The sequence below is a fragment of the Miscanthus floridulus genome, unplaced genomic scaffold, assembly GCF_019320115.1.
Source record: "Miscanthus floridulus cultivar M001 unplaced genomic scaffold, ASM1932011v1 fs_373_1, whole genome shotgun sequence".
Taxonomy (NCBI): domain Eukaryota; kingdom Viridiplantae; phylum Streptophyta; class Magnoliopsida; order Poales; family Poaceae; genus Miscanthus; species Miscanthus floridulus.
Window position 1 is genome coordinate 59,222 of NW_027096662.1, and position 12,690 is coordinate 71,911.

Below are 12,690 nucleotides of genomic sequence, written 5' to 3' on the forward strand. Positions count from 1 at the left end.
TTTCCTGTCAGTTCATTTTCTGTCGATCTTACACGCACAGAAAAATTATGTTCACCCAGATTAAAAATAATTTTTCTGTGCAGATATCCACACAAAAAAGGAAATAAACGCATAGAAGAAAATATGTATTTTTCTATCGGTCTAGCTGAACTCACAAAAAAAGGAGTTAAACGCTCAGAAAAAATAATTTATTTTGAAAAAGTGGCAACAACATATTAAAATATATATTGTCCATACAGTAATTTCATGACACATCACAACATAATAAATAGAATACATATAAAGATGGTGTCCCAATGTCCAGCACATTCATAGGTACATCCCCGTTCGCGTGCCCTTAAACCCGGCTTAATCTGCTTCTTTTTTCATCCGGAACAGTGTTTTCCTCTCACAGATTCCTCCAGATTCATCCAAATTTCTCCAGATTCCTCCAAATCCCTCCAAGATGATGTCCAAATGTTCCAGCATCAATACATTCAAAAACATTATTATATACTTTCTACAACTAAAAAACGGCAAATGCAAATACATATATCTCAGAAGCCTTGAAAGCCCTCCTACAGCTGGTGCACGAGACACATCTGTTTGTGTTTCTTGTTTATCTACTGCTTGTTGGATGGTTGGCTTGGGTTGCTGTTCTGCAGCAGCTTCTAAACCTGTGCAGTTTGAGGATTGATGTCTGGACGCCGCTGGCAAAGTGACATAAATTTTGTGCATGCTTCGTTGAACATAACAAGTTTAAGCTGTTATACATGTCTAAAGATTACAAACATAGATGACAACAAACGGGGAAAATAAAGCAAAGTGTGCAACGAATAAGTAGAGTGCTGCATCACAACCAACAGTGTAACAATGGATTGAGGGCCTACAGAGTAACCTGTACACAATATTACTGCTTGGCCTGTTCGCTTGAACTTATCAGCCGACTTATCAGCTAGAATCTACAGTGTTTTTCTCTCACAACAAATCAGCTTCAGCTGGCTTATCAGCCGGCTTTATACCAGCCGAATAGGCCTCCTAGGCTGTAAATTATGCAAAACCTTCAGCTTCTTTAACATTCCATCAACTCTTAGAGGAAACAAAATGTGGCATTGTGTTGCATTACAGGATTGGCTTCTTATATGATTATTAACTTCATTTGGGTACAAAAATACAAATGAGCAACAATATTAAGCTATAACCATATGCCAGAATTATGAGATTGGTAGGTTTTAAGCATTACCTCAGCCGATTGGGCACCAAACCGGTTAGCAAAAAGAAGCTCAGGTAAACTGTTAGTATTGAACCCAGCAGAGGATGCTCGAGAACAAGCTACGACCAGATACTGTTTTAGGGTGCTTAGACCCACATCGATTGCCCTAAAAGTTCTTTCCTGCACAAGAATTTAACTTCTAAATTAGCCATAAATTACAAAACATGTCTTATGATGTAACAACAAACTGATTCAATAGGTCATGCTAGACTCAGTAAATCAAGTTACGTGGAAAAGAAGAAACAATTGAAGAAGAAAAGACATGCTGAGGCTGTAACATTTCCCAAAATAAAAAAGTGCAGAGGAACATTATCAGGTATGAACATAGATGAACTAAGCTAACAATATTAAGAAACCAATTGACCGCAGAAGGGCAATCCAAGCACAAAACTCATCCTACCTACTAGCTCCACCTGACGTGGCATCTCCAGTACCCTGAACAAGGCAAAAAACACTCCAACATTTAAAAAACAATTGATTGGTACTTACTCACTGCATACAAATCTTTCCAGCTCTATGGCCTTGAAGTTTTGATATACCCTGAGAAGCATCAACAAAAAACATAATCATAATTTTTTTTGAACAATTTTTTTCTAACACTCAGTCACACTCACATGCCAGCAAGATCGTAACAAATTTAAATCACTAAATCTGCAGCTCATATGACATGGTTTCTGTAGTAGTGCTACAGTTCCTGAACAAGTCTGTCCAAGTATCTAACAGGACCAACAGCCATTTGAGTTGCAACTTCCAATCTCAAAATATGTGAAATCTAATCTAAGTACTAAACAAGTATCAAATCAAATCAAATGACGAGGAACCATTCAAAAGCCACGGCCTCCCCACCACACCATACACGCACGAGCCCTAATCCATGCCTCAGACTTAGAGGAACTGGTGTAGAAACACCGGATTGAACACCCTACCATTGAAACCGAGTTCCCCAATGCCGGATTCAAGATCCTACCACCCAAACGAGTATCTTAGTGCCCAATCCAAATCCCCGTTACCTCAATTGAGGTTCTTCACACCGGAATCGAGCTCCCATCGCCATCGTTGCTCCATAGCCTTGCCGGGCAGATCCCATCGCACGGGCCTGGGAGCGGCGGCCTGCGGCGGCACACGGGAGGACCGCTCGTGCGGGAGAGGGCGGTCGGGGACGGATCTCGGGGTGGCGACCGGCGACAGATCTTGGGGCGGCAGCCAGCAGCCCGCGGCGAAGAGGCCCGCGCACGGAAAGGGCTCCGAATCGGGGGCGGCGGCCGGCGGGGAGCGTGAGGGGCGAGGATCTAGAGGCGACCAACTTGGGGGGCGGCAGCCGGCGGCGGAACTGCTGCAACGGCGGCGGCCGGCGCGTGCCTAGTCGAGCCGAGCTTGCGTGGGTGCTGCTGCGGCGGCCGGCGCGTGCGTGAGTCGAGCGAGTGCGGGCGAGGGTGTTGGGGTCGAGTGAGCGGGCGAGGGTGTTGGGGCGGCGGGCCAGGCAGGTTAGGGTTAGCACTTTTTTGTTTTTATTTATTTATTTTTATATTAATTAATGTATTTTCTTTTCAGGCGAACACGCGAACGCAAAAAAAAAAAAAAAAAAAAAGAGCGAACGCCAAAACAGAGAGCGCGAACGCCAAATCATTGTGGGTCGATTGGATTTTCCTGTGCATGTGTAATTTTAATCTGTGCATTTTTAAAAAACCGACAGAATAATAACAATTTTCCTGTGCGTGTACGTTTTTTCCCATGCGTCTTTAAAGAAACTGACAGAATAATAATAATTTTCATGTGTGTATTCTCACGCACAAAAAAATCATGCAATTATTCTGTGGGTTTTCATATTTTCTATTGGTTTTTTTGGAACCCACACTTTCATTACTAATTTTTCTGTGAGTACCGAAAAAAACGCACAGAAAAAATCATCACCCACGAGACTATTCAAATTTCCATTAGTGACTCAGTGCAGGCACATGGACGTTAGTGTTAAGGCCCAATGACCATTACTTCCTCGAACGAAGGTAAAACCGAGAGAAACTCTAGTCTTCTAATTTATGAGCTCGTGCTCCTTGTAATCACCTAAGACAAACATGTTGACTCGTCTTAGGCCCGAGGAAGGGTAGCTTCATGGACATGGCAAACATGTCATCCTCACTATGATGTAATCACCTAAGACAAACATGTCATCCTCACTATGGTGGACATGGCAGATATTAAATGGCATGACCCCCTCATTTGCTTAACTTCTTGTCTCCTGATGCTTCACATGCCGGAATGACCCTCAAAGCGGTGTTTCGATCATCAAAACTCAAACATGTGAATGAATAATGATGCGTGTGATATAAGCATCATTCTTTGTAAGAGGCTTCTCCGAAGCCACTCATGGAGAAGGCAGGCAATGCTGGTTACCTGATGTCTTCGTTCTTGTCCACATCAACCATTTTTGTAATTTGTGTAAACTACTGAGACGGAGAGTCCATTTTATAGGTACGTTAGCTCTCCAATACTGCCTCAGTCCCCGAAATAATTTAATTCTAGCATTCATTTGTTTCCCCCAAAATAGTACTACCTCTACGTAGTACAGTCCTTCGTAACTCTTGTACCTACCATCAGTACCTGCAGTTTGGAAGCTAACCTTGCCATCAAAAATGATCTGTGTGGATTTGTTTGGCTGTGTTTCTCCACTTGGCCTGGCTAACAAAATAAGCCTGCCTGGTCCAAGCCAGTAGAGAGGCTATCGTTTGGTCTTTGTGTCCTATACCTAAGCATCAACTATCGGATCTTGTTTGGTTGTTTATGTAGGACGATGTTACGGATCATATACTATTGGGCCGGTATTGTGGCGGGGGCTGTCAATTACTTGTCCAAGCAGGCCCAAGGCAGCAGCACATATATATAGTATAAAGGAAACTAGATAGGAGAATGATGGAAATATTCAGACTAGCGAATAGGCTATCCCCCCTCATTGTTCTTCCTCTTCTCAAATCCCGTCCCCTCTCTACTGCTCCTCCGCGTGTATCTCTAGTGCTCCTCAATCCCCTTGCTTGCTTTCCTTTCCCGAACTCTAATTCCTCTCATATTGTATCAGATTGCCTATACAGTTTTGGTGTTAATTTCGTAATGGTGTCAAGTGATTCGATTGCTAGCGCATATGCTGGATAGAATGACCTCATCCCTGTTGAGGGTGAGGTTTTACTTAGACGCTTCTCACATTTGGAATCATGTCCTCGAGTGATGAGTTCAAGAAGAGAACAAATACTAATTGATCAAATCGATCAGAAGAACAAATTGGTATTTCCTCATTATTTCCCACCATAGAGCACATTTATTAGCATCCACACAGATCATTATTACTTGAGTGAAATACACTGGCGGGCCTTTAACTTGTCGGCCTGTGCCAGTTCGGTCTACGAACTTGCAAACGCGGAAAATGAGCCCCTGAACTTGTCAAGTTGTTCACCGCAGGCACATTTCCCATCCGGCGCGGCCTCCAGGCGACGTGGCAGCGCCAGCATGGCAGACGAAGCACGTGAGCCGCACATTTCAATACACAACGCAGGTGACAATATGCATCTAGGCCCCTCCGCCTCGTCAAATCTTCAAAATCATGTCTTCTCCTCTTCAAGTTCATCGTGCTGGGGGCGAGGTGGCTTACGACGGAGGCAAAAGTCGGTGACTTTGCAAGATTCTGCGGAAGAGCAACGACGAGACGTACCTGGGGAGCGCAGGTTTCCGCCGTGATCGCGGTGAATCTACGGCGTGGCGTCGTGCTTGCGACCGGAAGGGGAACCACCGCCGGACTACGGTTAGTCAATCGATGCTTCATCATGCCATGAATAGATATTTATCTCCGCTGTAATTCTGATCACATGTTTATATCTCGCTGTTAAATTAAATTGTTCATAACTCTAATAACATATTCATATTCCGTTGTTATAACAATAAATATTATACTCTGATGTTGTATTAAAAGTGATGTAAGAAATGGTTAATAATGATGTAAGCTTTATTCTCTCATTTGTGATACTGATGGAAAATGTGGATTTTTGGGTTCTCCCTTAGGGTGTGCTCGACGGAACTGTGTAATTTGGTGTTCTCCCTTGAGTACTTAGTGTCTAATGAAAGACAAGTACTCCTGAAAGGCATTAGATTAAGCGGTTCTGTCACACACAACTTCTTCCAAGTTTATATCAAAGTGCAATGATAAGCAGTCTCGTAAAGAAGAAGTGCGACAATGCATATTTCCTAGATCTTTCACATATTTCTTTTTGCATTTAGCATAGATATTCATTCAGCAATTTTGAGGCAAATCAAAGTAACTAAGAAAGTTCAACCATGACAAGATTTAACTCAAGTTTTCATTCCATTTAAATAGTCACAACAAAAACTACACCACACATGTAAGATATGAAGGTACAATTATATTGTAGCATAAACATGGCCTCAAATGACATATATGTCTCAAATATAATGCTCATTAGTTTTCCAAAGTTTTCTGATTTTTTTCTTCTAATAGGAACCATGTAAAAGAAAACAAAGAAAAATGTTTTTTAAGACACAAGCTCCCCCTCAAAATAACCATTGTCTCAAAGAGCCCGAAAGATTCAAAAACCGCCCCGTAAGCAAAAGTAAGAGAATTTTCACCAAAAATCCACATGCTCCCCCTCAAAGTGAATAACCAATGAAATCAAGAGAGACATGATGAGATACATGTGTGTTGAGTTATCATGGTATATTCAATTAAGAACAACATGAATCATGATCAAAGCATATAAAAGCATGATATATGATATAACATGATCGAACATGCTAGGGGGTACATCTTCGTATATGAACAAGCATCTCAACTCATACCACAAAAATATTTATCTAAGTGTAAAGGCATGAGTGTAGAATAGCTTACAATGTTTTTATGATCCTTTAAAAGCCATCTCAAAAATGAAGAAAACAATCCACGTCTTGATTACATCAAGCAAAAGACCAGGATCCATTAAGCTCATGTTCTCCATCCTGCATCTGAAAAACCTACATAGCACTACAAGATGTCGAGGCCTTTGTACTGGGGTTAGTCATAAAACATTTATTAGGAATCTAGTACTGAGACATGACTAAAAGGACGTGTAGGCATAACACAAGTATTCTTATGGAAAAAATCAGATTTAGATTTACTTGTGTTTCTATCAACAAAAGTTGTTTGCTTCACCCTATGCACAAAGAAAGGTGACACAACCTCACGTGGAACAAATTGTGCTCTTCTAAAATTAGATATAGCCTTAGATCTTTGTTTCCTTTGTTGTTTAGCTAGTCTAAAGCAAAAATCTACTAGATGTCCATATTTACCACAATGAGTACAAGTGTACTTAACTTTATGTTTAACTTGAGAAGTACAAGCAACATTATGCATTCACTTGAACAGAAGATGACATAATGCCAGCAGATTTAAAAACCTTCTTTTTAGGTTCATTTGCTATCTCAAATTTTCCAATACCAAGAGGTTTAACAGCATTTGGCGCATGAGTCTTAGAATGAGCATAAGGATTAAAACCTAAACCAGTTTTATTTGTGCTAGTCTTTTGTTCCAAAATTTGATTCAAAACTTTAGTTCCCATCTTCCCTTGCAAATAATCAATACATTTCAAAAGGGTAGTACAATTTTCACAACATTCTTAGATTTATCCTGTTTACCACAATTTGAGCATGAAGGAACCGCATGAATAGCAAAATTATCTTTTAGTTGTGCTATTCTAACATCAGCATCTTTCAACTTCAACTTAAACAATTCACATTTATCACAAGAAGTTGGTTCAATAGCAACACAAACATGCTTCTCATTTTTATCTTTTTGAGCCTCAAGTTGCTCTAAAGTAGAAGCATGCACATTCCTTAATGAAGTAAGCTTTGCATACACTAATTCACAAGATTTGCAAGAATCATCATCAGGAATCAAAGTTTTAAGCCTTGCAATTTCAGCATGTAAAGATTCAATCAAAACATCATGCTTCTTAATCTTTTTATTTCTTTTATCTACTAAAGCACCAAGTTTTTCAACCGCACAAGCTAAGTCATCATAAGGAGGTTCTAATTCGTTACCTTCACTGTCGCTATCGATGTCACTGTTGATGGAGCTTTTATTGCTTGCCATTAGACACAACCCAATTAATTTTTTCTTACCTTTGGGAGTTGCATCATCCTCACTGTTTGTGTCCACATCACTAACATTGACTTGATCAAGAGCTGAAAGAACACGATGCACCACCTTGCAGTTCAGGTAGCTCGTCTTCTTGTTGTTCCTCAATGTGTGCTTCTTCTTGTCACTTGTTTCAATTTCTTCTTCCTCGTCCTCTTCATCCCTTGCAATTCTTGCTAAATACTTTGGACACTTAGGACAAATGTGTTTGAGAGAGCCACACTCAAAACATCTCCGAGAACCTCCACTTCTGCTTTTTCTTGATCTCACATTCTGCAAAGCTTTATCAAATCGAGTAGAGAAGTGTGCTAATTCTTCCTCCGGAAGTTGTTCGAGCTGTTCATCGGTTAGTGAAGACAAGAATGATAATACAAAGCTTCATGAAGATTCATTATTAGACATGCTATGTTGAGAGGCCAAGGCAATTGATTTATTCTGATTTTTCGTAGCAAGGACATCTAGTTCATGAGTTTTCAATTTAGAATAGAGAACATCTAAAGTAAGTGTACTCATGACAGTAGATTCTCTAATAGATGTAACTTTCATCTCCTAAATGGACATATCTAAAGCTCCAAGTAATTTACGTGCATTTTCAGCATCAGTATATGTAACATTAACAGCACGTAGATTACTTAAAATTTTATTAAAGCGAGCAAAGAAATCATCTAAGGATTCACTAGGTTTCATCTCAAAACGCATGTAATCTTTTTTGTACATATCTTGACGTACCTCTTAAATTGTAGATGAACCCTCATGATAATCACAAAGTGCTTTCCATACCTGATATGCAGATTTGAGATGCACAACATGATCAAAGTCACTCTTTCCAAGCCCTTGAATAATAAAGTTCGTCGCCTTGCTGTTAGCCTCCACTTGTGACATGTTCGCTGCTGTCACTTCATCATTCTCGGGCACCACAAAAGGTTTTGTAGAATACCTATCTGTCGACATGTTTTCTAATCACCGATTAAGATTAATTAGAAAATGAACCTGCTCTGGTACCACTTGTAGGATTGAATCACTCAAAGATAGGCAATCAGAGGGGGCGTGAATGATTGCGGAAGCCAAAAACTAATTTTAAAACATCCCCCTAAACACAAAACCTATTTAAGTCTCGTTTTCTATTCTGGACAGAACACATTGTCTCTACTAAAAATAATCTCGACCGAAAACCAAAGCTCCGACTGACCTCACAATTTCGTATGTCAAAGAAGATGAAATTATTGAGCTAACCCAACTGGAATCACATCAATCGGATGTCTAGAACTCGAGATATAAAAATAACAAGCACACGCTGTCTGATGGTGACGAGAATTGATCAAGCCCTAATTTGGTGATTATGCAAAATCATTAAAATATTAATCAACGAAACTTCTCAGATCAATAGCTTGATTCCCTAGCACAGTTTTAGATGGATCAAAACAAATCTGTTCTTGAGAATAAGAAATCAATCTAAAAACTAAAAGCTAGGCATACAAAACATGAGCAAAGAACAAAACATGAGCAAGGAACGAGATTACCAGCTCATCAATTATGAAACCTTGATCTTTATTACTCTAAGATGTTTACAAGATGCATCACACAAGCATCCACAAAAGGATTCTCCACAAAATCCCTAAGCCCTAAAACAGCCGCTGGAAACTCTTCTGCGCTGCAGCTTCTCCTATCGTCGCACCAGACCAAAACTCCTCGTCGTTCTCCTTTTATCTGCCGAGCCAACACCTCCTCAGCCACGCACGCAAACCACATGCATGCAGCACGTTTACTCGGCCAAATGCATCAGCCATCCTTGCACCCGTACATGCACCAGGAAACCACGCATCACCAGAGGACCAAGTCCAAACAGCCTTGGTTCTCCTTCAATCACGGCACCAGCTGCCTGCCCTATCCGAATCCAGCATGGACTCTTTCTTTGCAAGCACAGCCAATCGTCAAGGCTCATGCATGCACCAAAACATGTCCGACCTGGACACCATCTAGGCATCACGTACACATACGTATGCCCACCGGTAGACAGTGGCGAATCTAGGATTTTGTCTCAGGGTATGCCGCTAAAAAAATTTCATATATAATTCGGTAAATCCATTTCAACAATTCGGTAATAATTGTAAAATTGACAACATGATTCGGTATATATGCACTAAATAACACAATAAGGCTTAAATTCATGGATTAAGTTCAAACCATCCACTAAGTATAGTATAAATAGTTCAAAAGCCATATCAATAATTGAAATAAGGCATAAAAGAGAACCAGAGACTTACAATGCTATTTTTGTGACTATTTTATTCGACGCTTTCGAAGGGACATAAATGTATTGATTATATCATCTTCATCAACTTCAAAGAAAATATCCCGCTCAATGAAAGTGACTAGACAGTCATCCAGAAGACTATCTCCCATCTTATTTCTTAACTTTGTTTTCACAAAAACCATTGCAGAAAATACCCTTTCAACACTTGCCGTTGCCACAGGTAGAAGCAATACCAATTTGAGGAGCTCATAAACCATATCGTACACTTTGTGCCTCTTTGTTTCAACAAGCTTAAATGAGAGATCAACAATATTGTCTAGACCTTTAAAGCTATCATCATGTCTCATGTCATCAATATAATTATCTAGCTGCAACTCAAGTTTGAGTAAATTATTATTTGAGAACTCCTTTGGGTAGAACTCAGCTAGTCTACGTAGCTTCTGTGCATCAAAAGAAACAAATGACTTGGAAGGACTGAAGGCCGACATACAAGACAACAACTCCATATTAATCTCATCAAACCGATTATCAAGTTCTTGACTTATTTGATCAATGACACCAATATATATTTCTCTTCTAAAGTGGTCATCATTGGTTTGCTTTTGGGCACGAGCTTTCCTTGCTGATTTTCCATAAGGAACATAATCACCATCCATAGCAGGAACTTCAACACCATGTTTATCGCAAAATGAAGTGACCTTCTCAAGAAAATTATCCCAACCATCAGACCTCAATTTTTGCATTCTTTTCTTTGCCACATTAACAAGTGATATTGCATTAAGAATATCTTGGTCCCTTCTTTGCAAACACTCAGATAACTCATTTGTATATCCAAGAATAATATACATTAAGTGTGCAAAGAAAACAAACTCAAAGTTCTCAAACGCTCCGGTCACAAAATGTATTTTGGTCCAATCATCCTTATATGCAGGATCATCCCCAAGATCAACCAGTACATCATGGATTGCTTCATACATAGTAATGATGCTGCATATAGTTTTGTAATGAGATCCCCATCGAGTATCTCCAGGCCTAGGCAAACCCATCTCTTGATGTAATCCAGTTCCAGATTCAATTTCACCACAGTCAAGTGCTTTCTTGACATTCTCAAGCCTAGCATTTCTAAGCATGTCATGACGCTTACAGGAAACTCCAACAATATTCAACAAGATAGATATTTGATCAAAAAAAGTCTTGCAATCAGTATTTCCCTTGGCAACAGCAACAAGAACCAATTGGAGTTGATGAGCAAAACAATGAATATAATAAGCAGAAGGTGATTCTTGCATGATCAATGTTTTCAACCCTTTAATATCTCCTTTCATGTTGCTAGCCCCATCATATCCTTGACCACGGATTTGAGTCATAGTCAAGCCATGACTAACAAGTAAAGCTTCAATTGCATCCTTAAGTGATAAAGAGGTAGTATCATCTACATGAACAACTCCAATGAAATGCTCACATGGCCTTCCCAATTTATCAACATAACGCAAGCAAAGAGCTAGTTGTTCTTTATGTGATATATCACTAGACTCATCAGCTAAAATTGCATAGGGCTCATCACCAAGTTCTTCAATTATTTTCTTTCTAGTTTCTAGGGCACAACAGTGAATAATTTGCTTTTGTATGTCTGGGCTAGTTAAGGTACAGTTACCTGGAGCATTGTCCAAAACATACTTCTTCACTTCTTCACTATTTCCGGCAAGAAATTTCAAAAGTTCAATGAAGTTCCCTCTGTTGCTAGATTCTTCACTTTCATCATGTCCACGAAACGCCAACCCTTGATGCAAAAGAAACTTGATACATCTAAGTGAATAAGTCAATCTTTTCTTATAAAGATGAAGATCCTCGTCACTCCACTTCTCAATATTATAATCAATTGCTACCTTGGGATTTGTAAAGCCAATGTATCTCTCTTGAGCTGCAATATGTGCCTTAGAACCCATATGTTTGCGAAGTGCTTTCTCTCCTATATTCCAATTCTTCCAGCCATCAACAGTAAATGTGTCTGACCCAGTACCCTTCTTGAACAAATAGCATATGAAGCAAAACACAGCATCCTTCTTAATACTATACTCAAGCCAATCATTATTATACATCCAACAATAGTTGAATCCCCGATCTCTATCTGAAATCTTTCTTTTTGGAAAATCATGTGCAAAAGGTTTGAATGGACCTTTAATAATATATGCTCTTCGAATTGCATCTTGATCGTTAACAGGATATTTTAGAATAGGATGTCTTTCACCTGGATCATGTGGAAGGTGATTGGTGTCATAAACTCGTGGCAGTGAAGACGGTTGTGGCGGTGGCATAGGATTTACAATTTCCTCAACTACTCTCTCATGAATCTGCTCTTCCACCACAGGTTCAATCGGATCAGGATTAGAAGTAGCAGCAGCTGCCGCAGCCTTCTTCTTTGCTGCATGCTTCTGAAAAAGAGATGCAATGTCCCCGTTTCTCTTCATAACTGCATAAATATTATAAAGAACACAATGTCAAATAATTAAATAAATTGCGCTTGCACGATTGAACTCTCAGATGCGATTATGGATCACTCACATGATATGAGTACTGAACAAAAGATCAATCAAGATCGACTCTGATGTTGAGAAAAATCCTCCACCTCGCCGCGTGATAGATGATTCTATAATTTTAGCGCTAAGCAATTAGCAATTAAAGTACACATGAATTTTTTTAAAAAGCCAAAGAACAAAGATTGAATCTCACCAGAACAACTGTGATCACAAATTCACTTAGATACCGCCGGTGGCCAGACAGGACACGAGGTGGGAGGTTCTCTTCGTAACTGCACGAATATTAGAAAAACACGATGCTAAATAATGAAGCAATCTATTATTGTAATATTAGCAAATAACACAAGAGATTAGATCAGGGAAACTGAGAAAGTGTGGCGTAGTCGTACTCACCGCGTCTCTGTGACTCTGCCGTCAGGGTGTCCGGCGGCGCCGGCGCAGTGACCGTGTCTCTCGCTCCGCCTGTTCGTGACTGCCT

The 12,690-nt window shown here is 39.9% G+C and overlaps 1 protein-coding gene, 1 long non-coding RNA gene and 1 pseudogene across 3 annotated transcripts; all 3 read right to left on the reverse strand.

The window, feature by feature from the left end:
- Positions 1 to 262: 262 nt before the first annotated feature.
- LOC136531556 (uncharacterized) lies at positions 263 to 2,716 on the reverse strand. 2 transcript variants are annotated; one of them, XR_010778057.1, is made up of 3 exons: positions 2,263 to 2,716; positions 1,653 to 1,792; positions 263 to 1,372 (listed from the first exon to the last, which is right to left on the reverse strand). It is a non-coding gene; the product is annotated as an uncharacterized lncRNA (long non-coding RNA). The 2 variants fall into 2 exon arrangements; XR_010778056.1 differs by having other exon boundaries at positions 263 to 1,792.
- Positions 2,717 to 4,512: 1,796 nt separating this feature from the next.
- Positions 4,513 to 9,079, reverse strand: LOC136531557 (uncharacterized; annotated as a pseudogene).
- Positions 9,080 to 9,599: 520 nt separating this feature from the next.
- Positions 9,600 to 12,321, reverse strand: LOC136531555 (uncharacterized). Its single transcript, XM_066524203.1, has 4 exons — positions 12,238 to 12,321; positions 11,562 to 12,145; positions 9,930 to 11,471; positions 9,600 to 9,611 (listed from the first exon to the last, which is right to left on the reverse strand). The coding sequence occupies exons 2-4, from the start codon at positions 12,141 to 12,143 to the stop codon at positions 9,600 to 9,602; spliced, it is 2,136 nt and encodes a 711-aa protein (XP_066380300.1). The 5' UTR covers positions 12,144 to 12,145; positions 12,238 to 12,321.
- Between the last annotated feature and the right edge of the window lie 369 nt (positions 12,322 to 12,690).

Coding starts and splice junctions, on each gene's coding strand:
- LOC136531555 (XM_066524203.1), bottom strand. CDS start 12,143: ATGAAGAGAAACGGGGACATTGCATCTCTTTTTCAGAAGCATGCAGCA. Junction 11,472..11,561: donor TTGGCTTTACAAATCCCAAG/GTAGCAATTGAT, acceptor AGATGTATCAAG/TTTCTTTTGCATCAAGGGTT.